The following is a 27885-nucleotide window of genomic DNA, read 5'->3' as shown; positions in this document are numbered from 1 at the left end:
TCTACCCACACCGCGTGCAAGGCCAGGTGAAGGGTGCACAGGATATGAGTCACCCGCCGGTTCCACCACGCTAACTCCTGAAAGAGCAAGGAACTCCAGACTTTCAGAGACGAGACTAGTTACGACGACAATAGCACTGTTTTAAGAGGTCGAAATTAGTAAAAGAAATGTTAGTACATTAATTACTGTCTATAATACATTTGTGAGTAGTAAACTTTAATGTGCATATGGTGTGTGGACACATCATTATCAGTCTCATATAAATAAAATCGAAAAAGTTCAGAGAAAGATTCTCCGCATTCTGTACTAAACATATACTTCAGCACTGAAAGAAAAGGTTTCATACGACAAGTCGCTAAATGGATTTAAACGTTCATAATTATGTAACAGAAGGGATATTCTGCCACAAATATTCTTGTACAAACTCATAAACAATGTGAGTGATGAAATGGCGTATGGCTTTTAGTGCCAGGAGTATCCGAGGACATGTTCGGCTCGCCAGGTGCAGGCCTTTTGATTTGACACCCGTAGGCGAGCTGCGCGTCGTGATGAGGATGAAATGACGATGAAGACACACACACACACCCAGTGCCAGTGAAATTAACCAATTAGGCCTATGGTTACAATTCCCGACCCTGCCGGGAATCGAACCCGGGGCCCCTGTGACCAAAGGCCAGTACGCTAACCATTTAGCCATGGAGCCGAACAATGTGAGTGATGATAGCGAGCTACTTGCTACAGTGAACTTTAATGTGAGTATTACAAATTCACGGACAAGACAAACGTTTCATTGCACACGCTCTAAAACAGTGAGCCACAAAAATTCTTCAGTAGTTAAGAATGTGTCATCTTTTCAACAAAACTGCTGCATCAAATTAGACAATTGACTTTTCGATGACTATTCGAGACTTCATGCATCATGTGGAAACTGTAGTTTCACACAAATAACATCCTCTAATCTGAAATATAATATTACATCATTATTTAGAAGTTAGTGTAAATAAAAAAACGGGTATGAATAGTTTTTGTTAAAATATTATGTTAGAAAAATTGTATTTCTGTATAACAACATTAACATCTATACTCAATATGCTGGTGCAAACAAGCCTACTAAATGTGTTGTATTATTTATCATATTAGTTATTAATTTACAAATTCTGTTCTTTATAATGCGCATTATGTTGTATAAAATCCACCTGTAAATGGAGTATGTCTTTGTTTGTGGCATATGTTTAATTAAACAGTGGCGGCAATAAGGACCCGCAGACCCGGCCGGGGGGGGGCATGACTGTTTCTTAATTCAGTAGCTGAAGAGTGATTTCACATATTGACAAAGGTACAGCACACAACACAGTATTATTTGTATCACAGAGGGTTATTCCAAGCTTAGGCCGTCCTAGTGCAGAGCTTCTTTCAGCAATAGGAGTACGGTAGTTATTTCTGAAAGAATGTAGGTTCCCTAGCCAGTTCCAATAACAACAACAATCAAGAAGGCTTTTGAAGTAATAAGCCAGTTCTGAGAACCCAGTACTCCGCGAAGATGCGATAACAAAGACACATCTTCCTTATCGAAACTCTAAATACTTAAGTTTCGAGCCTGTTTATAACTCTCGGCAGTCGGTGTAGCGAAGTAGGCTTACGATGGACGGTTGAGTTGTAAATTATTGGTCCTAGAAACGAGATTATTTCTTAATATTGTGACGGTCAGCGTGTTTTAGTTACTATAATATTATTGGAATATGCATTGCTTGTGTGTATATGTGTTCGTACCATATAAGTGTACCATTTTAATTCCTTCGGATTTGAAAACTACATTGTGTAACTTCTTCTTATTATTATTATCATCGCTGTTTCTGTTCATTGTAATTATATATAACTCTGTACTACGAAATAAACGTGTACTGTTCCTTATCAGGAAACGAGGGGCCCGTTTCCAATTATTGCGGGGGGGGGGGGTGCGCGAGCTTCTTAGTGTCGCTACTGTATTTAAATAACTAAATAAATTAATTCATACCTCTCTTTCCTGAAGGTAGTATGCAAATTGTGCCAGTTGTTATTTGCGACTACAGTAAAACCTCGTTAATGCTCTCCCACTTTTAACGCTACCCCGTTCATTACGCATAGTATTACCCTCTTATAACACTTCCAAATACCGCTTACAGCGCTCTCTCTCGAGTCAGAAATTAGTAAAAAAAAAAAAAAAATTAAAAATTGTGAAACTTGTAATGTATAAAATTACTGCATCCCGAGTGCATGAAAAATAAAATCACCCTCTACCCACATAAACCTGACCAGGACCGTTCGACAGTTGGAATTTGACACTCAAAAGAATCCCTGACAATACAGAAGTTGGGAAATGTGAACTTACGGGATTTACTGTCAGTTGACAATCACCTAGTGACGTCAGAAACCCGCGATATCGATTAAATGATAGCGGGCCATGCTGCTGCTACTACCCAAGTTGAAGACGAGGAGGAAATTATCCCCACACGAAACTAAGGCCCCGGAGCCGTAAACCTGCTTTGAAAATACGTTAGTGTTGCTCCTAGCGGTGAATCAAGTATATGGTAGTATAGTTACTTTGAATCACATATGAAAATACTAACTATGCCTCTGGGCTGCTGGTCTTGCTGGAATTAACGTCATCAACACCATTGTAACCATGACAACCAGTGTTAGTCTATGTACACTAGGTCAGTAGCGTCATCTTCTACTGTGCGCTTTCTTCTTGTGACTACTCCTCAGTCCAGATTAAAACCCTTGAACTGGCCAGAGAACGAACCCAGGGCCTAGGAATAGGAGACTGGCACGCTACCTCTACACCCCAGGGCTGGATAATAATAATAATAATAATAATAATAATAATAATAATAATAATAAATACATTTATTTATTTATTATTTATTAAATATATTATTACGAGGTCTACTATGTCTCATTTTCTCACAATTCATGAGTATGGACTGGATGTTTATGACCTGAAAATGTTAGAAATATGTAAGCATTATGACCTAAAAATGTACTAAAATATGACAATAAATGACTTCAAACTTCTTTGGAAACATTTTTGAAATCTTCAAAAATCTTTTTTTTTTTTTTCAAGTTGCTTTACGTCGCACCGACACAGACAGGTCTTATCGCGACAATGGGACGGGAATGGCCTAGGAGTCGGAAGGAATCGGCCGTAGCCTTAATTAAGATACAGCCTGGAGTGAAAATGGAAACCACGTAAAACCATCTTCAAGGTTGCCGACAATGCGGTTCGAAACCACTATCTCCCGATTACTGGATACTGGTTTTGTTATTCGGTTCGGATGTTGGAATCATAGAAAAATTAGCAGAAAGGAGACTTCCTTCCTCGCAGAAAACGTATTCTTACTTATACAGAATAATTAAAACACAGACAACCTGAAACTAAACCATTTTCTTTGTTTCTATGGTCTTGTCACTAGCACGAGCAAACCAATCCAGACCAATGGTCTTGTCACTAGCAATAGTTTGCATGTCTAACCTACCTCAAATACAGCAGAGACAATACGCGACACTTCCGGATTTAGCCTTGTTAAAATGGGAGACAATTCGCAAGTGGCGTGACCTGAAAATTCGCGCTAAATTCGTATATCAATGGAAATCTATATACGGAAATGGATAAATAAATTACGTCTAGAAAGAAAGTGTTGCTAAAATATGAACTTCAAAATTGCTAAAGCAATTCTGGATGCATGAATGAATTATTTAACAGGTTATTATTTAAAGACTGAAATTAGACATGTAATCAAGATGTGAAATGGACTGCTGTGAAAGGACCTGATCTTTCATTTATGCATTACTTTTTTAGCTTCAGCATACCTGCCTGAACTTTCATGGCAGGATTTGTCTTTTTTTCTCATTTAAAAGCATTGTACATCACATTAGCACACTCGTCATTAAAAATATGGGCACATTCCTTACACACATGATTCAATGAATTTCCATTTAAGAGCTGGACATTTTCCTTTTAACTTGAAGCCTACTAACAGAAAGAAAATCTATAGCAGCAAAAACATTCAAAATTTCACTATAAGCAATACTTGGCATTACATTAGGGTAAAGCAAATTTGCATCATCATCATCACATTTCTTAAATCACCCATATTTGGCATTCCAAATGGGGTAACTTGGAACACAACCAGCCATACACATATGCATTTTCCTGAATTAAATCAAAACCCACAGATCACACCTACAACAACACAACGGTATTGAAGGATAACTGCTGCACTAATACAATAAAATAAGCGTATTATATTTTAAGACAGTTAAATTATGGGTCACGCAGGTCAGAAGTTTAGGAAGTAGGCCTTCTATAAAAATATCTCTGTAACTGGAAGAATATATATGCAAACACAGTATTTACAGTACTTACATTTTCTTGTCACGAGGGAAACGGAAGAAAGACCGCGAATCCTTCTACATTTCATAGTTATTGCAGCCAAACGCAGCACATATCTTTCCACTCATATTGACAGGAGATATAAAGGAATGACACACGCTGCTATTTACTTCTGCCAACTTAATGCAAACGCATAAATAACCCCAAAAACTTCATAAACAAATACACGTGCTCTTATGATAGAATCAATAACTCTCAGGTCACTCCGCTAGACATAGCTCTAATCGCTGCCCCTCGATATCTCGCAGAGTGTCCCGTATTGTCTCTACTGTATTTGTGTACCTTTCATCTTTCGTGTTAGTATCTGTGGACAATGCCCCTGACGTTGGCAAACCTGTTCAGTGCATTGAGAGCTCGTCGAAATCCCCGCTATGTTGGATTTAAAACCTATACTTTATCTCTTTGTTGTATGAAGACCAGTAACCACTAGAAATCATGTCAGAAGGAAAAAGCAGATGCAAGTATTCTACTTCAGCAGTGGATATTTGGAGAACCAACTTTATACATAGAGGAAAAACAAGTATTTTTAAGAACATGCAATGTTTTTAGTGCATAAGAATCCGCCGTCTCGTATGTACTCGCAGTAACAAGAAGCAACAAACCATTTGTGCCCAGAAGTCATCAATAGGGGGCGAAGTCTGCACACCAAAACAGAGGAGGCTACAGGTAGCAATAGGATGGCGTCAGGTGTTTACTCTTGAACCTTCAGGTTCATGTGCAAAATGAAGGATGTCACGTGAAGTTTAATGAATACAGTTGCACATTAACTGTGTTGTAAAGTAGACGCGTGCGACAACACATAAAAGTGTACTTTCCCTGAGAACCGTCAGAGTAACAAAATGCATTCGTCCTCCTTTGGAGACACTTGAATTTTAAGTATTCAAGCTGTACTTTATTTTGTGAACATTTCTTCAACCAATGGGACTCGAAAGGGTGAACTACGGTGGCAGACCATATGGACTTGACGCCTTTATGATCGCCAAAGCGAGCTGGCCGTGCGGTTAGGGCGCGCAGCTGTGAGCTTGCATTCGGGACATGACGACTTCGAACCCCACTGTCGGTTGTCCTGAATATCGTTTGCCATGGTTTCCTATTTTCACTCCACGCAAATGCTGGGGGTGTACCTTAATTCAGGCCACGGTTGCTTCCTTCCAATTCCTAGCCCTTTCCTATCCCATCGTCGCCATAAGACCGATCTGTGTCGGTGCGACGTAAAGCATTTTTTATAATTAGGCCTATATGTAATAAAAATGGCGAAATATTAACATACAAACGAGCTAAAAACTTTAAAAGATGGAATGAAGTATGGATTATTTTTAAATTAAAAAGGTGAAAAATTATGTAAAAATCGATATGGTATCAAATAATACTTATACATAGAACACAGATGAAGATTTATTGTTTAAACATAAATGCCACTAAAAATTAGAATTAAATTCTAGAACAAGAGTTTAATCTTTTCGATAGAGAAGGTCAAAGTCATCAAGAGAGAAGAAATGTGCAAAGAGCATAATTCTTTCCACATTTCATTGAAATACCAGAATCCAGCTCAATTATTGATGCTAGTAAAATGAATCCAAAATTATTTTGGGCAAGAATAACTTTGAAACCACAAAATATGGAAGACAATTAAAATAAAACGTTAAATTACGTAAACATACATGTAAAAATATGCCCTAAAGATGGAAATATGGACTTTTTTAAAAATTACACCAAATAAGTTATACCTAATTCGTAATATGACGAAGTTTTAACTGTGGCTAATGAAAAAACAAATATGCATTTACATTGAATTCCAGCCCTAATAATCACGGTCAACAGCCGGGCAATTACGTGTCGCTGTACGTGACGTACGTGCTTTCTGATGTTCAGTTCCGAACTTCCGCCACAACTGTAAGTACCGCAATTCAGTTAACAAGTTTAAATTATCTTGCCTAATTCAAGAAACCGGAACATCAAGAGAGACTTGGACTGCTTCACAGATACGTAGTCACGAAATACAGAAATGAAAGTGATGTGTGTTCGACCACGGATGACGATCTCGTCGGTGAAATTCAGGAACTAAATACGTTTCGTACCATCTATCTTTCTCGTCGCTAGGTTAGGTCCCTGAAGACTCACACCTGGTCCTCTTTCAAACACGGGCTTTTCCCTTCACTACCAGAGCACAAGCTCCTGACGTCATACTTCTAAGTACTTCTAGGTAAACTTGACAGTTCCTGATGTATTCATTCTCTTGGTAACACTTCGTGGAACTGCGGGGTTAAGAGTTTCCCTTTGCAAAAATCATTTTAAGAGACGATTCTTACTCAGAAAACACCTGTTCAATACTTTGTAATTATGTCCTTTTATTTGAAAACGAGTTCACAGGAATGACGAAAATGGCATTACGATACTTCCCTGCTGATAAACAGATACGTGCCATGGCAACCTGTTGATTCGCTGGCGATTCGTCACTCGCTGCAGATCATAAAACCAGTCATTTGAAGAGTAAGCGAAATTATGTACATGACCAAAAAAAAACGAAGGGACGTTTCACATATAGTCTACCATTTTACAGAAAATCAATAGTTTATGAGGAAATATCAAATGACTCGTTTGGTCTTCCTATAAAGCCCTAGTCTTTGTAACGTTCCTGGATGAGTAGACTCTGAATATGAAATTTGGTCGACACTATAAAGCCGTTTCCCCGTGATGGTGGAACAGACAGACATGAAAGCTAAGAAACAGTGATACGGTCTTCGGTTGATCTAAAACGGATAACTAACTCAAAAACTGACAAAATAAACGAAATTGGAGGCAGTGGAACCGCTACAAGTTTATTTATAATAGTAATAATAATCATAATAATTTACGTCTCTTTAAGTATTTAAATGGTTTTCGGAGACGCCGAGGTGCTGAAATGCGAGATAGAAACGTAATTTCCGAGCCGAAAGTGATATGGGTAGCAACAAATAGATTGAATTGCATACGGGCAACATTGAACTCTTACTATGCGTATTCTGTTAGAATCATAGTTAGTAATACGGTGAATTCTCAATACGATGTTACCGCGCGGGCAGAAAAATATTGTTGTACAGCGAGCTATCATTAAAAAGAGGGGTTTTTCTAGTGGTTTAACATCGCACTAATATATCAAAGGTTTTCGACGAAGCAAGGATGGCAAAGGGTTGTGGTCTTAATTAAGGTACAGCCGTAGCATGTGGTACGTATGAAAATAGGAAACCACGGAAAACCATCTTTCGAGCTGCCGACAAGGGGATTTGAACTCACCACCTCCTGAAAGCGAACTCACCACCTCCTGAAAGCAAGCTCACAGGTACGCGACCCCAGCCGCATGGCCAACTCGCTCGGAGTTTAGAATACCAGAACATGTGAAAATTGAATTTCGGTTCAGAGGGTCGCGGGTTCGATTACCGGGCAGGCAGGGGATTTTAACCTCCTCTGACTAATTCTCATAGCTCGGGGACTGGGTGTTTGTGACAGTCTTAACACAGATCCTCACTTAAAATGTGTTACAACTAACGACCTCAGAAATACACAATAGTGTAAATCATGGCCCGGATGTATATGACCTCAAAATGTTAGAAAATTGTAGGCATTTATGACCTAAAAATGTATTAAAATATGACTTCAAAATTGTTTGGTAACATTTTCGAAATCTTCAAAATTTTGCAGCTATATTAACAATATATTGAAAATATACTTTTTAAATCTAGCACATTCAGTAATAATAAATTAAGATATTATTACACGGTATTTTGAATTTATTTAATTACTCAATCCAGAGGTAACTTTCGACTCTGCACAGAATGAAATAAATGTGACATTTTGATGCGCTATCAGACAGAATTACAATAGCAAATTACATATATTTTGAAGTTTTCAAATAGTAACGAACTTCTATTTTTACGCAACAACGACTTGTAACGGGGAAAAGGCCGCTCAACATCGGAGAATGTCTATACAGCTCTAAACTAAGAAATTAGCAAAGTCACCTCCGTACAGGTCATGAAGGCCCTTGGAGGAGTGGAAGTTAAAGGCTTCCACCATTGTTAACCTCGGCACATGATGGGGTAGAGCTAACCACTCTACCCCCAGCCGCCTTTGCCCCCAGGAATTAACCTGGTACTCATTTTTGAGTGTAGGCTGAGTGCACCTACGGAAGTGGAAATCTTGTTTCTTAAATTTTACGATTTCCTGAAGGGAATTCGAACCCACGTCCTTCCGGGCGAACCGAGCACGCCTTTACCGCCTCGGCCAGGCATCCCCTAAACTATGAAATTACAAACAACAATTAAGAGGTGTGAAAGATCCGTCTTCGAGACGAGTGCAAGCAGGTATGCGAAAATAGAATTTTAAAAAAATATTAAAAATTAAAAATATGGCAAAATACGAAAATTCACGGGGAAATATGACCTTAATATGAAAATTTACAGAAAAATGACAAAAAACGTCAAAAGGCCAAAAATGACTGTATGAACCGTGAAAATTGCATAATTTTACTCACCGTAGATAAAATCATAATTAAGTTGTATTTTCCATGGAAATAACATAAAGGGAAAAAAATGACATGTTACAAACATCTGGGCCCTAGTTACAATACTGTATCACTCCACATAGGGTTGGCGTCATGAAGGGCATCTAGTCCTAAAACAAGGCTCAATTCACATTAGTGCTGATTCTAGGTAACTAGAAAAAGCCCAAGAAATAGAAAATGGTGCAAATTTTCGCTATAAAAAACGATCATAAATATGTCTTTCAACAAATGAAATTCAAGTTGATAACGATTAAATGTATTTACATCTAAGGAATCGTTTTCGAGCGCAACTGTACGGAATTTAGAGTGTAGGATTCAGTGTGTCGAAATTTGGGGGGGGGGGGGACTGATTCAGGGCCTATTAAAAACTACCACGAATAATCAGTTCTCTTGAGTGTGATGAGAGGCGGCCTCTTTTATCAAAGAGCCTTCTATATGTCTCCGAATCATGGCCATCCATCACGGTTGCCAAGTAACATCGCATCACAGATTCTGTGTCCCTAAATTCGTGACGCAAATTGTCACATGCCCCTCAGCCATAAAACATAATAATAACAACAATATCACTGCACAGTTAAGACGTCAACATCTCCTTGACTCTGGAGGCCCTGGAATTAAATACACTTCTGACAGTGATAGGTTTCACCCTAATTCCTATGAAGACTGTAACGCATCAACTTATGTTATTATAACATTATATAATATCCCCAACATACCATTATATCTTAAAGTCTGATTATATTTCATCATTGAGTCAAATTTGAGCAAAACATGATTTTGTGCTGAGAATACGGAGTGATTTTGTTTGTTGGTTATTTTGGATTTTCTTCACTTAGATATATGTTGTGATTAAATGAAGTTGGAAGGAAATCTTGGACAATACCGGTATTGAATTTCTTTCGCGTCGTACGTTTTTACGGCATAAGTGCAGGCATATTTCCAGAAGTCAGAGCGCACGTGATTTTGATAAAAAATATTGTACCGTAATTAATTAGATATTGGAACCTGACCATAAAACATACACAATGGTGACAAACCACTAAATTATATTTCACTATGGATCCCTCATACATCACCCGAAATGTTGAAGGATGTGACTGGGAGCTGAAAAATGCCAACGGCGTTTGATGTAGCACAAACATGGAACTCAGCTCTACTCTTTTCAGACTACGGACAACACAGATCTTGAACACTGTTAACACTAATCACCATAACAAGAGCACATACACAGTATACTTCAGGAACAAGGAACACCATCACTTCGTTCGGAGTTCTCACATGACGATATATCCACTGCGCGACTCACAATACATCCGTCTAGTTACATGTCTCGGCTCGGACTGATTGTAGCAGTCTCGCAGCCCGGTGACTCAAGCGGCGGGATCTCCCACCAAACAACTTTCCATCCTATCCCAGCTCCATCAGAGCTTGCTGTAATACCCAGGAAACTCCCACATACGTGATGAAATCTACGTAGATGAGATACGTCACTTTCCACCTGCAACGCTACTGACAGACAACTTTCAGGCTTCAGGGATACAGTCGCGCGCAAACAGAAGAAATACTCCCCAAAACCAAACCAAAACCCATGGCGCAACAGGGCCTACCAAGCGACCGCTGCTCAGCTCGAACACCTGCAGATTTATGAGGTGTCGAATCTTCTCGGCCGTTATTCTTGGCTTTCTAGACTGGGGCCGCCATCTTACCATCAGATAGGTCCTAAATTGTGATCACGTAGGCTGAGTGGACCTCGAACCAGCCCTCAAGATCCAGGTAAAAATCCCTGACCTGGCCGGGAATCGAGCCCGGGGCCTCCGGGTAAGAGGCAGGCACGCTACCCCTACAACCGTGGGGCCGGCAAAGAAATACTCCCAAAACAACAACAACAAAAAAAACCTTCCATATGAAGACACGTCTTAAGGTCCATCGTTTATGACTCTCTGCCTTACAAGAGTTAGATGTTAGACGCACTCTTATCTCCTGCAATTAGCTCTGTCCTTTTTTTTACCCCCGGGATGTTGCCATTTTCCCGATAATACAAACTGTTAGATTAATAAAATGACTGCGTGATCTTACAAAGCATTTTCCGCTCTTTCTGATGGCGTCAAGTGTAAAGAGATATATAATTAATACAAGGCCTACTTTTCACGAATAAGTTATTTTGGCGCGAATCTATGTTTTCGCAAATTCACGCATCATGCGACAGATTAAAAAAATGATCAAAATCGATAAACATTATTATTAATACAAAATACTCTCTTTCCCTGGACAATAAGTTTTATATAAGAAGAAAGTTATTGTTTTAAATACTACTTCAAAATTCTCGGATGGTAACACAAGAACAAGCCTTACAGCATGCCACGGCACGGATGAAAGCTTTCAGACTTCTGCTAGGAAATAAATATATACGAACAAGTGTTAAGTGTTAGCATGTATCAGGCTATATCGCTAAAACTCCGCTTAGAAAATTACAAGTTTCTCAAAATGACGCACTCAGGGTGATGACTACACCACCAATACTGAGATTAATAGAAGATACAAATCGAACTTCGCACTCCGATTACTGGATTTCAGATGAGTAAGATAATTAAGAGGACCAAATCTAGAATTCCCCTAAGCCATTCAACCTACCCTGGCATCATACTCTTAAAACGGGTCGTAGGAACCAAGAAGCGGAACACTCGTTACAAACATCGCGTCCCTTGGGTCACTTACGACCTGTTTTTATAGCAAATCGGAATTATTTTTTCGGCCTTTTCCAAATTCAATATCACCCTCTCACTAAATTAATTCAAAATAAAATCCCTGAAAAGGGCCATTTGTTGAGAACAGCTCAACAGCTCTCCGACACAAAAACTCCACTGCCTCTGATGGGACGCGAATACCGCCTCTCAGCCTGTTCGATTTTCCCGCGCCAGAGTAAAACCAGATATTTTCCGAGTCATCGGCATTTCTCAGAATCAGGTGAGTAAAATTAGGTAGCGAGTAACGTATTTTGTTATTAAAAGTTATCGCACCTCCGTATGTCGATCATCGCCAATTAATTCAGATTTATTTGAAAGTGGACCATCCAGGGAATATATGGAAACAATAACCACTCCCCGAAGACAGTGGGCTGGTCTACAGGTATGCAATATATTTTAACCATTATTTTTCGAATACAATTATATTCGTGTATTATATTATTATTATTATTATTATTATTATTATTATTATTATTATTATTATTATTATTATATAATTCGCAGCGGCCATCAAGGACCACGTTAAGTCTTGTTTCATTTGACACTGAACTTGGCCTTCTTTAGAGCCCAAATTTCCCTCATTCTTTGTGAGTGGGCCTGCTTACGCTCCTCTGTCCAAGGGGCACCGTGTCTTCTCTTCGGTTGCTCGTCTCGGTTTAGCCCGTTCGTCAATATTTTCTTGCAGAAGAGATCTCTATTGAGGGCGTCTTCAGTTGAGATATGTAGCATTTGCAGGTCTTCTTCGGTATTTCTAAACCAGGGAATTGTGGTTTTGGGGTTTGAATCAAAAAAGTGAAAGATTTCTTTAGTTAATTTTCTTCCGTCCATTCTTTTCAGATGACCATAAAATCGTGCCCGTCTTTTTCTGATTGTGTCGGTAATTTTCTCTATTTTGCCGTAGACTTCCTTGTTGGATCTCTTTTGATGGATTCCATTTCTGTACTTTGATCCCAAGATTCCTCTCACAATTTTGCGTTCTCTTTTCTCCAGTTCTTCAAGGAGTCCTTTGTTGGCATTTAGAGACAGGGTTTCGGCTGCATATAGAACTACTGGCTTCAGAACTGTTTCATAGTGACGTATCTTGGTGTTTTAGGAAAGGCATTTTTTGTTGTAGATTGTGCGGGATGTTTGGTAGGCTATTTCCAGTTTGCGTACTCGCTCCTGAAGTGCTTCTTTGTCCAGTCCATTTTTCATGATGATCTCACCCAGGTATTTGAATTTGTCTACTCGGGTGATGTCCCCGTATTTTGTATGGAGTTTTGGTGGAGCCTCTTTGATGTTAGTCATTACTTCTGTTTTCTCAAACGATATCTGCAAACCAGTTTGTTCGGCAATTTCCTTTAAAATTTCAACTTGAGCTCTAGCGGTTTCTATGTCGTTTGAGAGAACAGCAATATCATCGGCAAATGCTAAGCAGTCTATTGCGATCCCCTTAGATTTGGTTCCTATTCTCAATGGACTGTAGTTGGTTTCCTGTAATCTCACCCACCAGGTTCTGATGATCGTTTCAAGAACACAGTTGAAGAGTATCGGGGATAGCCCATCACCTTGTCGGACTCCTGTTTTGATGTCAAAGGAATGCGAGAGACATCCGTGGAACTTCACCTTGGATTTTGTATCGGTCAGGGTGGCTCTAATTAACGCCAGCAGTTTCAAATCAACTCCAAATTCATTTAAGATGTTTAGCAGGACTTCCCGGTCAATGGAATCGTACGCTTTCTTAAAGTCCACAAAGACAGACACATACTGCTTGGACCTTAGTGTACAATATCTGATGATCGTTTTGAGATTCTGAATCTGTTCAGCTGTTGAACGACCTTTTCTGAACCCTCCTTGGTATTCACCTATTTGATGTTCGACTTGTGCTTCCAAACGCTCCAGGATGGCAAGTGATAGAATTTTGTAAGTCACGGGTAGCAAAGATATTCCTCTGTAGTTGTTGATGTTCTTCATGCTGCCTTTTTTGTGTAATGGATGGATCAAAGCTATTTTCCAATCTTCGGGTAGGGTCTCCTTGTTCCAAATTTCTTCTATTTGCTTTTGCAAGATATCAAGTGATTCCTCTGGGGCATATTTCCATAGTTCTGCTACTACTGAGTCTTCCCCCGGCGCTTTGTTATTTTTGAGACGGGCAATGTGGCGCTTGATTTCATCTTTGTCGGGTGGTCTGGAATCTAGGTACCTGAGTAAGGGTTCCTTGGTCTCAATGGCGCTTTGCGGTTTAGAGCAATTAAGTAAATTCTTGAAGTAATCTGCCAGAATGCTGCAATTTTCTTCATTTGACGTCGCCAGTGTGCCGTCCTTTCGCTCAAAGCATAGAGATGCTGGTTTATAGCCAGTGAGTTTGCGTTTGAAGGCTCTGTAGTACTCTCTGCTTTCATTCTTTCTAAAGTTTTGTTCTATCTTTTCAATGAGAGATTTTTCGTATTTACGTTTCTCAGTTCTGAACACCCTAGCTGCTTGGGCACGTTGGATTTTGTAGGTTTCCCAATCATTTTCTGATTTCGTAGAGTAGTACTGTTTCCACGTATTGAGTCTTTCTTGGCGGACTGATTCGCAGGTATTATTCCACCAGGCATGCTTTTTGCTTCTCTTGATTTCTGCAACGTCTTTGGCGGCCTCAACAAGGAGACTTTTGGCGTTGTTAAAGTCACAGTCATTTGGTCTAGCCTTCTCCTGGAACTCCTCGACCCTTTGCCGAAGTTTATCATTGTCGAAGCGTGTGATCTGTTTGGTTGTCTTCCTTGTGTTTGCGGGAATTGATTTGAATTTGATAAGAGACATATAATGATCTGAGGCCACATTGATGCCTTTCTTTACCTTGACATTCATAATCTCAGGGCTGTTTCTCCTGGAGATTGCAACATGATCAATTTGGAACTCTCCGAGAGCTTGGACGGGAGAACGCCAAGTCATTTGCTTTCTGGGTAGAGGCGAAAGTGGGTCGACATGACCTGCAGGTTGTGATTTTCGCAAATGGACACCAGTCTTTTGCCGTTGGGATTGGTTCTTTTGTGAGCAGGGTAATTTCCTATAACTTTCCTGTACTTCTGTTCACGACCTAGTTGGGCATTGAAGTCACCCAAAAGAAGCTTGACATGGTGTTTGGGAATTTTGTTTAATTTTTCATCCAGTAGGTCCCAGAAATTATCAACTTTGTCTGGATCAGACTTGTTCTTATCGTTTGTAGGAGCATGTGCGTTAACTAGGGCGTAGGTTTTGTTCGCGCATTTAATTGTGGGTATAGACAATCTGTCATTCACAGGTTCGAAATTTGCAACCGATTTAAGGATATTGGTTCTAACAGCAAACGCTGTTCCAAGCATCACAGCGCCATTGAGGATATCTCTTTGCGCTTTGCTCTTGAAAAATCGGTAGCCTTCGGATTCAAAAATCTCTTCATCTGGGTTCCTTGTTTCCTGTAAGGCCATTATGGATATCTGATTTTCGTGAAGAGCTTTGGTGAGGGTGTTCAGCTTGCCAGTTTGTGTAAGTGAATTTATGTTGAAAGTTGCTAGAAAGGTTTTAGATTTTGGCCTGAGTTTTTGACTCTTCGGTGTACACCGAGACGCTCCGACTCGTCTCTTGCATGATGTCGAGTCTCCCCCAGAATCCGAACAAGACTCGTGCGCCGTGGCATTCACGACGAGGGATTTATCCGAAGATTTACCCCCTGGGGTATGTTTCTTGAAATGTTGTGCCATCATGCTTTTTGACATTACTTTGCTTTGGACGGGTCCCCATCCTTTTACAACTAGGGTTGTTAGCCCTAGAGGTTGCCTCAAGATGTTTTCTGGCTTCTGGTCATTTACCAGTCTTCGACGTAACCCTGGCAAGGGACCAGTTTTTTTTTTTTTTTTCACGGTGGTATTTTATTTCCCTACTACCCTCTGACTCTGCTGGCGGCAGAGCCAGCGAGCTTCCCCAATTCTAATGGGACGCGCCCGATGGAGGTAACCGGTAAATCCCCATTATTATTATTATTATTATTATTATTATTATTATTATTATTATTACTGATGAGGCCTGCTAAGGACCACGTGCGAATTTAAATTCAATTCTTCATACTTTGTTGTTTTCTCTTCCGTTACTTCCAGTATTATTTCATCCTTTCATTATGCTGTTTCTTTCGGACCACTTCGCACCAGGTTTCTTGTTCAACTTCCTTGGAATCCTTCCATACTTACTAACCTTTCTAAAAATCTCTGTCCATAGTTTTTTCTTCTCTTATATTTTTTTCTAAATCTTTATGTACTTCTTGAATCCAGATAGTTGTGTCTTTTTGTCCCAAAGGTACTTGAAAATCCTTGTTTGTTAATCTGGAATCATCCATTCTGTAAATATGTCCAAACAATTGCAATCTCCTTTTTTCTTATGGTTTCTGTTATGTTTTCGTTGTTCCTGTATATTTCATCATTAGATCTTAATTTCCATACTTCCGTTGTTTTCACAGGGTCTAATATTGTTCTCATGATTCTTCTTTCTAGTTCCTCAAGTTTATCTAATCTGTAGTTTAGTACCAGGCGTTCACTTACATATAGGCATTCCGGTTTCACCACTGCAGTGAAGTGCTTTTTTTTTTAAAGATTTTTAGATATATACTTTTTGTTATAAAAAATATTTGTGATACCATATGCTCTTTCCATCCTGTGTACCCTTCCTTCTACTGCAGATTTGCCTAAACAATTTTCTTGAATTATTTCTCCTATATATTTGAATTTCGTTACTCTTTCCACTGGACCAATATCTGCTGCCAACAATTTTGGAGCGTTCTGGAGGTTTGTAATAAATTGTGTTTATTCTACGAAGATTCTGAAACCTGTCTTGTTGGCTGTTTCTTCTAAGAAACTGATTTGTGTTGTTGCATTTGTTAGATTTTCTGACAGTACAGCAAAATCGTCCGCAAATGGTAGGCAATTTATTTCAATGCTTTTGCTTTTCCTCCCCAAAGTTACGGGCAAAATGTTATGTTCTTTAAGCTTTACATTCCAAATTCTTACTATTTTCTCTACAACACAGTTGAATAAAAAGGGTGACAAACCGTCACCTCGCCGTACCCCAGTATTTATCTTAATAGGTTTTGATATATTATTATTATTATTATTATTATTATTATTATTATTATTAAAATAACAAATAAAATACAATTTTTGAAAGTTTAATTCATTATAATGTGTCCATTTAAATCGCGCTCTGAACTTTGCCGTATCATACCTAAATAACTGTACCGTCGTTCGATCTGTAGGTTATGAGGTACAACTATATGCAACAAACAAATATAACGGAGATTTTTCACCACAACACGTCATTATAAGAGATTTGTCACGTAATGTACCTTGCCTTGCACAACTTCGTGTGTGTGAAAGATCTGGCATCAGTGCACGCATTAAAAGCGTTCCGTCTTAAGGCAGAGGAACACTACAGGGCTCGAATGTTTTACGGCCAAAAGATAATCCTAATATGCAAGCAAATGCGATCTTAAAATGACTCAAATAACGAAGTATGACCCAAAAAGTGACTATAGGCTCGTTTTAATTTTAAAACCGCAATAGCAAAATTTGTTTCTTTGCCTAATAATGTGTTTCTGAATATATACATCTAAAGACAATCCATTTTCATTGGCTCACCTGCGAACGTTATCCCTAACTTAAAAGTAAGTTCTGTTAAGACGTCCAGTTCTCCGAATACTAAGTAGTTTTGACCTAAGCAAGGAATAGTTCTCTGTTAATGCGCGGAGGTCTTACATCAGGACGTATAAAAAATAGTTGAGATAATATTTGATCGTTCTCAACCCCAACGTGACCTTAATTCAGCCTAATGGGCTGATGACCTTACATGTTAGGCCCCTTTAAATAACAAGCAACATCATCGCAATTCAGTCTAAAAGTTTATTATTTCCACTTGACTGATACTGAATAACTGTAGCTTAATTCTCGAGTTTATTTCGCTATCCTCGAGGGTATTCGAGCATGCTAGTCGGAGAGAGTTTGTAATCATGGTCTGAACTGACTCAGCTGCTGAAGAGTATGGACGTTTCCAGCAGAAACATTTTTTTTTTGTTTTACCCAAAAAAGAGCGACCCATGCCTTATATATAAAGGGACCATGAAGGTACAGGATGATAAAATACAAAGCACAATTTCCATCTACGACATATTCGTCTTTGCTGGCGAGATGTAGTGTTTACAATGCGCTATGTGGGCTAGATCAAATTCGTTACTTTCAATGATCTGTCTCGGTCTCATCCTTGACTTTGACCACATGAATGTTATACCCCTGTGCGTGGGGCCGGTAGAATAACACCCATCGTATCCCCTGCCTATCGAAAGAGGGCGACTAAAATGGGACCAAAAGGGGAGCGTGGACTGGCGACCACGGGACTCTTAGCTGAGTCCTAACATTGCTTCCACCTGTGTCAGGCTCCTCACTTGCATCTATCCTATCAGACCTCTCTTGTCCGACTCGTTGGCTGAACGGTCAGCGTACTGGCCTTAGGTTCAGAGGGTCCCGGGTTCGATTCGCGGCCGGGTCGGGGATTTTAACCTTAATTGGTTAATTCAAATGGCACGGGGGCTGGGTGTATGTGTTGTCTTCATCATCATTTCATCCTCATCATGACGCGCAGGTCGCCTACGGGAGTCAAATAGAAAGACCTGCACCTGGCGAGCCGAACCCGTTCTAGGATATCCCGGCACTAAAAGCCATACGACATTTCATTTCATCAGACCTCTCTTGATCAACTCCTGTTCTTTTCCGACTCCGACGGTATTAGAGCATTCGAGCCTAAGGAGTCTCATTTTGACGACTTTCGTGGCCTTCGTCCTTCTTTGACCGATACCTTCATTTTTTGAAATGTCTGATCCCTTCCATTTTTCCCCCTCTGAATAGTGTTGATAGAGGATGGTTACCCAGTTGTATTTCCTCTTAAAAGAATAATCACTACCACCACGTCCGCCTCCGTAGCGTATCGGTTAGTGTTGTTAACTGCCGTCCTCCGGAGCCCGGGTTCGATTCCCGGTACTGCCAGAAATTTAAGAATGGCAGGAGGGGTGGTATGTGGTTGAAATGGTACATGCAACCCACCTCTATTGGGGGTGTGCCTGAAAAGAGCTGCGCCACCTCGGGATGAGGACACGAGTTTACTTTACTTTTACCACCACCACCACCACCACCACATGGAACTGACTGAGGCACGCGCAATGCTAGTAATATCATTCCTTATGCAGCCAGTCCCTGCTATGAATATTGTGAAAATGTTGCTCATAGGGTCGGTTGGTGCATGCATTTCAGTGGACTTGGCAGACTGGTAACTTCTGCCTCAGTGAGGAACGCAACGGGAAACTACTTCACTCCTCATTTCCCTTGTAAGCCTCTTCACCTATGCCTAGTCCAACTATGACAGCTGATGCAGAGCTGTTGAGGATCCAACCAGCCTTCGGACTGAGTACTCAATAAGCACACGAACAAACAAAAATTCTTGCAACCTCGCAGCCACATTAAAGGCAAATTATTCATAAATACGTCTGTGTTCAGCACGTGGAATTAAATTACATGTCTGCAAAAAATAATTCAGAGAAAACTATCTTCTTGATTTGGTTTAACTGATTTCTATAGGATTTTGGGGCCGATTTCAAATATGACCACACATTTTTCTTACCAAGTAAGGATTTTTTTTACAAACATATATAAAATTGTATAAAACTGTGAAAAATGCTATGAATATGTTTTGTATTTAGAGTGGAAGGAGCCGCAGACAAGAGAGCAGTAGCGGAGAATGGGTGTCTGGTGTTCAGTCCCGGGAATATGAACCGGATCTACTATTCTGCTAAATCACCTTCCGTCCATGTTCAGTATTTTGTTTTATACTGTTAAGTCACGCGCAGTGAACTTTTTATAAACAAGTATTCCTACTTTTGCTAAACACAGCAAAACAATGAGCTCAATTTGTAAGGAAACTAAAGACATGGATTTTTTTTTTTTTTTCACAGGAGAGGACGCATCTAAGAAAGTAGTTTCTGGAAAATGGATTAGCCGGTGAGGTGAGCTTTAAAACTATTTTCCGCCACGAAAGCAAATAGGTGTCATGTCCTCGTACACAGTCATCAGGAAGAATTGAGCCAACACAATGTAGGTGAATCATCCCTAAGGTGACCAAATAAGAACTTTCTTGGAAATTCCTTGAGCTTCTTGTTCACTATTTGTAAACCAACAAACAGAAGTTGTTTGGTGTCATCCCATGCCAGGTTCCTGAGCAGTCGAAATTAATGTTGAAAGATGTAGAACAGGAAAATACACGTGCTTGCAAGGAGAAAAGTTTGATTTTAAAGAAACAGGATAGTGATAATACTCGCTTGGTCATTTATGCCCCTTGAATCAATCAATCAATCAATCAATCAATCAATCAATCAATCAATCAATCAATCAATCAATCAATCATTCATTCATTTAGGGCTATTGCCCAGGTGCCAGATTCACTATCAATTTGTCTACCCCGACTTTTCTTAAACGTTTTCAAAACTTTGGTATTTATCGAGCATTTTCCTTAATAATTTATCCCAATCGCGTACTCCTTGTCCTATAAACGAATATTCTCCCCAATTTGTCCTCTTGAATTCCAACTTTTAAAAGCACCGGTCAAGCTTATTCATCTACTAATGTTATTCCACGTCATCTCTCCAATGATGGCTCGAAACATAACACATAGTCTAGCTTCTCGTCTCCTTACTCCGCAGTCTTCCCAACCCAAAGTTTGCAAGAGTTTCGAAACACGTATTCCTCTGTCGGAAATCACTCAAAACAAATCGTACAAATTGTACGATCCGAACGTACGATATTTAAGAAATGTTTTTTACAGTTTAATCTAGAATTACTACAATTAATTATGGTCCGAATGAACTATTTGTTCGTTTTATGGCTGAATACATTGTTTACCCCTGTTTCGGACACAGCCATCCTCGTCCTGAAAACATCGATATCACGTGAGAGCCTAGAGTGAGTAGCGAGACTGTATCTCACTGGACTGAGCGGAGGGTTTCACTTCAGTTGGGGCAGAAATATAAAACTGTGCTAGTTCTATGTTCATCACCAAATGAAGGGAAGAATATATTTTTCAACTATGTTTTTGTCTGAACTATTATCGGTCTTGAGAAACGTCAGAGTGGCGGAATGTCCCAGGAAGGCGTGCAGTAAAATACCAGTAGCCTATAGACAGAGATCACTCAAACTTAGATTATCTTAAAATTCCTCCGACTGCGTGAAGACTGGATACTGTACTCTAGCATACAGCACGTGAGAGGCTAATCATCTGAGCTATCCAGCCCACCCACCCACACCAGTGTATATAATTGTTTCGAATGCTCCTTATCTGACAATATTTTATCTTTCCGTGTCGCTGCTAGGTTACATCACCATTGTGACCAAAGGATGAGTGCCCCTGGTTACGAAATAAAAAATTAAAGAATTATAAGCTGTATGAACATGGATTACAAAGGAAATTATATAAAGGCCTATATACTAGTGAACAGCATACATTTACATTACATCAGCATTCTTCGAGGTAAGTGGAAGGGTCTACAGACTTCACCGAGAATCCTTTAGAACACGAATTCTCAACCACCTTCAAAGTAATCTAGTCCACAATACACATAACACAACCATCTATAGTCGAAAAAGTTTATTCTCGCATCGTTTTTAACGACGCAATGGATAGGTCGATAACGGCGAAATCTAACGGTCTCATCTAAATACTGTACAAACAGTGCCCCTAATGGTACGAAATGAGACGAAATGCAATGAAAATTTAAAAGCCCAAAATTTATCCATTGACTAGAATTTAAAACGTGATGATGAAGAATGAAAGGATGAATGTGAATTTAAAATAAATCAGCGGAGCCAGCTCACAATACTGAAACTCAAAAATAATTCCAAATTCGAACCACTGGCTAGAATTCAAAAAGATGACTATGAACAATGATTATGAACTTAAAACCATCAGTGGATCCGACCCGCATTGCCTCACCTTCCCAGAAACTATATTGAAAAATTAGTATTACTGACCGAGGGACTGCTTACAAAGCACAATTCTCAATCTATGATTCTTGTCCAGGTCAACGGCTCCCCATAATGGTTCTTGCCGCTAGTAGAGTAGAACCATGGTATTTCTCAAGTTGCGGTACTCATTGAGAGCAGCGTAGACTAACGGTGTTCCAAACATTATGGTAGTACTCACAAGTATTGTACGTCGCACAGGTAACACAGACCTATGGTGTTTCTCACATAATGGCGCCACTCGTAGGCAACGCAAACCCATGGTGTTCCTCACATAGGTGTACTAACCACAGGGACTCTCACTATCCCGTGGTGTTGCTCACATAGTGCGTACTAATCACAGGCAACGTAAGCCCGTAGTGTTCCGTATATAATGGTACTTATTACGGGTACTGTAAACCCGTAGTGACCCATCCACTATTGCTAGTAATCACAAACCTATTGTGTACCTAACATAGTGGTACTACTAGCAAGTAAAGGCGACCTATGGTTTTCCCCACGTGATGGTAATAATAACAAGTACTTTCATGGTTCTAATTCAATCATCCCTTGGTCGCCTCTTACGACAGGCAGGGAATACCGTGGGTGTATTCTTCGTCTGGCTTCCCCACCCACGGGGGTAACAGTGTATTTAAAATATCACTTAGTACAACATCGCCTATAACGATATATCGTATACAACGACGTAATTTTATCACATTTTTGGAAAAAAAGTGTGGACTATAACGTCCAATATTGATTTGTTTATTACGTATTTGTGCATTGCTGGCAGCAATGTAAATCCTATTTCAAACTTTGTTTTCAGCAGATTGTAGACTTGTCAGGGCAAGCATCACTGTGAAGATGTCGCGTAAAAAAAAAAAAAAAAAATGCTTAAGAAAAGTTGCACACAAGATGGCGATACCGTGTTAGAAAATGCGAAACGAACGTCAGCATCGCGAACAAATTCACTCAATGATTTGTTCGATTTGGTAGGACAAGGAGAACATCTAATGTATTAGCCGGGATCGTTGCTACTTCTGTCCTCACCATTTTGTGTTTTGCTGACATAGAATTATTGTACGTACTGTGTAAACATTAGAAGAAAAAATCCTCTCATTCCCACTTCACAAATACTGTTTGGCAAATAAAGCAGTTATTTAACTTATTTTGAGTTTTAATTTTATTCTGTTAATTAACCGTGTAAGTGAGCAGCCTATAACTTAGACTACAGATATAACATATACAGCAACAAGCGACTATGACCTATAACGACCGTTAATTCGCGGCCCTTTCCGTGTCCTTATAACTGATTTCGACTGTACTAGAAACGACGTAAAAATGTTCTTATTCGAAGAGATCAGGTCATCTTGATTTTATCCCCACCGTAATCGAATAAACAATTCACGAGCGTATCCATTGCCAGTTTCATGGAATGCTGTCTGGTCCTTCTTCGTCCTATTCCTCCCTTACGGACTTCTGCTGAATTTCTCTGTCTTCTCTTACTGTCGTATTACTTATCGTAAAAATAGCAACCGTCTTTTCTCGTGGCAACCAACATTCCTGCTGTTCACTTTGAAATAAGTAGGGCGGTAGAATAGTTACGAACACTTCTCAGTAGAGTTAATGGTGCAGAGAGAGCTGCCAAACGTCCACATCTCGATGCTGTTTCAGCACACTCAAGGGTACGAATAAACTGCGGGGAGAAATCAAAGCAGTCCCGGGTGAATGTCTTTCATTAAGAATATTTTAGCACACGCTACGAAACTATGGCTGCGAGCTTGCCTTTGAGAGATTGTGGGTTCGAACCCTACTATGGACAGTCCCAAAGATTTCTCAATTTCACACCAGGGAAATATCAGTGCTGTGTCTACACAACTGCCTTCTGATCTCTTTCCCATCGTTCCAGCGTCGCCGGAAACCTATTAATGTTAGTGCGGCGTTAACCCATTAGCAAATTATGATTAGCCCAGTATTCCTTATCTTTACACTGTGAGTTGCTTTCCTTTCCTGGCGCCACTTCATTCCCACTCCAGGACACAGTGTTTTAACTGTCGCTGACAGAGTGTCGCGTGTTCTGATCAACATTTTAAATTTATCCCTGTTAAATATATCCTTACGGTCAATTTCTAAAATTTCTAGGTCTTTTCGAACCAGTTTCGTCCACTTTGTATTTGTCCCCTTCCCTCTAGAAATGGTGTTGAAGATTCTTGAGGTCCATTCTGACTATAACTTATGACCATAGAAATAAGTTTCCTCTTTCTTATGGCTGATGTTACGCTTTCTAAATGTTGGTAAAGCTCGTTGTTAAGCCTGATTGTGTATTCACCTCCCTCTTTAATGGAGCCGGTGATTTTTCTCAGAATCTTTCGTTCTTTCAGTTCCAAATACCTGAGTTGTCCTTTTTTTTTTTTTTTTTTTGACCATGTTCAAGCATTCTGAGACATACATTACTGAAGATCTTACTACGATTTCATAGTGTCGAAGTTTGAGGCGAAGGGAAAGGGATTTGGACTTCGACAGAGATGGAAAGCTCTCTCCAGTTGGTACACCTGCCTTTCGTGGCTAGATCCTGACTAACGTTCCAGGTTATCAATTCTCCGAGGTATTTGTAGGAATTAGTCTCCTTTATTACCGTCTCCCCGTGTGAGCTTGAGTTGAGTGTATCTCTGATGTTGGTGATGAACTCCGTTTTGTTAATGGCAATACTCAACCCTACTTAGGCTATTATTATTATTATTATTATTATTATTATTATTATTATTATTATTATTATTATTATTATTATTATTATTATTAGTCAAGGTTGAAGAGGCCACCTTCCAACAGAATTTGCTCTCTTGCTGTTGTGAATTAACGGACACTAACTGAATACCTGATATACTCCAATACGTGGGGCTACAGAAAGCAACGCCATCTTCAATGCCCCGCTATCGGAGAACAATGAACGCGTTAACAAAGCGTCAATATTTACTGACCAAGTACGTGCGTAGGCGCTTTAAAGCAGTTGTAGCTTCCTGCTTGTGATCAAGTATCACAAAAAGTTAACTACATGACATGAGCTTTAATCGCTAGCCACGCAATTCCAGGAACACGGCATGGCGCGTCACTGATCCGTGTCTGCTAGGATATGGTTCAGTGAAATGGGCAGGGGAGGAGTCCTGGTCTGTCCACATGGCAGCGTCCAAGGAGGACCTAATGATTCACGGATATTCTATCATTCATGGCAAGTAAAGTAGGATGGCGCGGGAGGGGGTGTTCAATATGTAAAATTCTTGCTATGCTTATCTCATTACTAGCATGTACGCGTGGTTTCGCCCGCGCTTATGAATGTTTTTAAATCGTGTACTTGAAAGAAAAACAAAACCAATATATTTCTTAACACAAAGATTTTACATAAATTGCATGAAATACGTTAGTTCATTTTAAATTACTTTCAATACCTAAGATACCGGATTGGTGGATGGTATAAATCACATTTAAAAAATTTTAAAAACATATTATATTTTAAAAAATCCTTGTAGAGCTTCCGGATGAGCTATGTTAACTGCCTTCCGTTTGGAGCTAATATGTATAGTGTGTCTGCCTTTCGAACTTGAACAACCCACGTACAGCAGACAATGGGAGAAGCACCGTTTCCGAAGATCAAGTCCTACAACTCTAAGCGATTATCCTTATGCTTTGTTGAAGTTCACGGCGAAACTCACACGAACGGCAACTGCAGACATTAATTTTTTATCAATGTAGTATTCAATCGTTCAGCATAAGTACATGCTGTATCAGATCACTGTTGACAAGATATAAAAAAAAAACAACCAAACAACAAACAAAAATCTTAGTACATAACAATAAAAGGCAAAAATAACCACTTACGAATGACTTGATTTCAAGTCCTCCTGTACGTCCTTCTGTAACTATACAAGTGAGCAAAGTTTTGTAAAAAAAAAAAATGCTGGGAAAGATACACACACACATTTAAAGAAGTAATTGATCACAAACACAAAGTGATTTTCCAGTTTTTCGTTTCTAGTTAACTTGTTTTTTTTTTCTGCAATACTTTTTTTTTTTTTTTTTTTTGCTTTACGTCGCACCGACACAGATAGGTCTTACGGCGACGATACTTGTTATACTGAATACTTCATTGAGAAGTAAATTGGCAGTTGATTAAAAGAAGCACTTACGAATGACTTGATTTCAAGTCCTCCTGTAGGTCCTTCTGTAACTATACAAGTGAGCAAAGTTTTGTAATTAAAAAATGCTGGTCATCTTCAGATTCTTCTCTTGGCGAAAATAAAATATCTTAAAGTCTACTTTTAATCCAGTGTTGATCGTTTTCCAGGGGCGAAGAACACAGTACCAGACACATTTTATAGTTGCTTGAAGAACGTCTTGGCTTGCGTTGTAATCACGTGTTCCAGAGTGTAACTCAAAATCACGATGTAACTGTTTCGAACGTACCAAGGAGCGTTGGTGATTATACGGATAACTTTGTTTTGGAATGATTGCAGTCGTCTGATAGTGGTTCGAACCACCCCTCCCCAGACTGGGCAGCCGTAGGTGAATAAAAGGACATAGCACTGATTTGTAGAAAAGTAATCCACATTCAAATTCGAGGGAAGATTTTCTGTTAAGTAGAGGATATAGTCTTGTTAGTCTTGCATAACTTAGATTTAATTTCTGATTTATGCGGTATTTCCATGACAAGCGACGGTCAAGGAATACTCCCAGGTATTTCACGGACTTGTTAGGCGTCCATGGTATGGTTGTTCCGTTTAGAATTATTGGTGGTGGGGGTGGTGGACCTCAAAAAGTAAATATCATGGTTTCGGTACATTCAGTGAAATTCTCCAGTCATCTAACCACGTTGATATGGTTTGCAGAGAAGCTTGCAGGCGGTGAGTGGCAGTTCAAATGTCATGGTGTGAAGACATCTAAATTGAAACGGTATATCTAAAGGGATGATCTGAATCCGGGGAATGAATACGACTACGGATACGGCATGTCCAGAAATAATGATAGCTTTAATATACGGCATCAATTTCTTGACAGAGTTGTGGTCCGTTGCAGAAGGAAGGAGAAATCATATTCATGAAAAGGATAATCGGTGCCACAATCGTCCGCTCCAAGATGTTCGAGGGTACTCCAGGTGACTCAAAGTTGTCGATAGACTCGTAAATTTGTAGAACACCAGGTAGTTCTTGTAAAAGTTGTTTGTCGATGACCTTGACAGCTTCATTTCTCGGAGCAAGAAATAGTCTTTGATACAGCCATACGTGATCGGCGAAATGATGTGCCCAGGTAAGTTAAAAATGTCAGATCACTGCGGCCGTAGATATGGGTGGGCATCATGCACATACACACAGAAGAACCCTTCGCGATATCACTGAATGAAGATAGCTTTCTATGCCATGGACTTTGAAATGGCACCTTGACTGATGTTTTACTATTCCTTGTTTATTTTTTTTTATATTTTCTTTATAATTTGCTATACGTCGCGACGATTCCACCGGTTTTTCGTTCGTAACACACCAATGAACGCGATAATTAAAAATCCAGCTCCGAGGTACATTTGGACCCCCTTCCATCTATGTCAAACATTTCAGATCTACGTGCTATAGATTTTGCTGGGCATCACGCACAGATACACACACACTTCCTATTATTATTATTATTATTATTATTATTATATTACAGTTATATAGTTTTGCTGTAATAAGAAGACTAATTCATCAATCCATTCAATAATCTGTTCTCTGTGCATTCAATGGCGTGGTAGTGATAAAGAATGCGGCTAAACGAACAGTACTGAAGTTACAAACATGCTCTGAACACCGAGATGCGTCATTATAACATGCAACACGTCTCGGTACAGCACAAGTTCATAACGTTCCTGTAGATTGTCGAATATAAGCTGCCTCTGTAGATCAGTGGTAGTGTCAGCCTCCGGATCCCAAGATAGCGGGTTCAAACCCGGCAGAGGTAGTCTGATTTTTGAAGGGTGGAAAAAAGTAAATTCGACAGTCCATGTCGTACGGTGTCGGCATGTAAAAGTTCTCTGGTGACATTTGGTGTTTACCAGACAAAATTAAATCTCAACCATAGACGCCCAAGAGAGTTTCGGTTTACTCGGTCTGCCATTTAGTA

The 27885-nt window shown here is 39.6% G+C and overlaps 1 protein-coding gene across 3 annotated transcripts in view; it reads right to left on the bottom strand.

Annotated features, from left to right (window-relative positions):
- jvl (javelin-like) overlaps positions 1-27885 on the bottom strand; it is a 483163-nt gene that overhangs the window by 127827 nt on the left and 327451 nt on the right. The window contains exon 1 of one of the 3 annotated variants that reach the window (XM_068228908.1): positions 10200-10298. The exons of the other annotated variants lie outside the window; for them this stretch is intronic. Within the exon in view, the coding sequence (XP_068085009.1) occupies positions 10200-10229 (30 nt within the window). The 5' untranslated portion in view covers positions 10230-10298. Of the gene's footprint in view, positions 1-10199; positions 10299-27885 lie in introns of those variants that run through there. 3 annotated transcript variants of the gene reach the window in all.

Source organism: Anabrus simplex, chromosome 8 (assembly GCF_040414725.1).
Source record: "Anabrus simplex isolate iqAnaSimp1 chromosome 8, ASM4041472v1, whole genome shotgun sequence".
NCBI lineage: Eukaryota > Metazoa > Arthropoda > Insecta > Orthoptera > Tettigoniidae > Anabrus > Anabrus simplex.
Note: the sequence above shows the minus strand (reverse complement) of the source record. Positions and strands in the feature narration are given on the sequence as shown.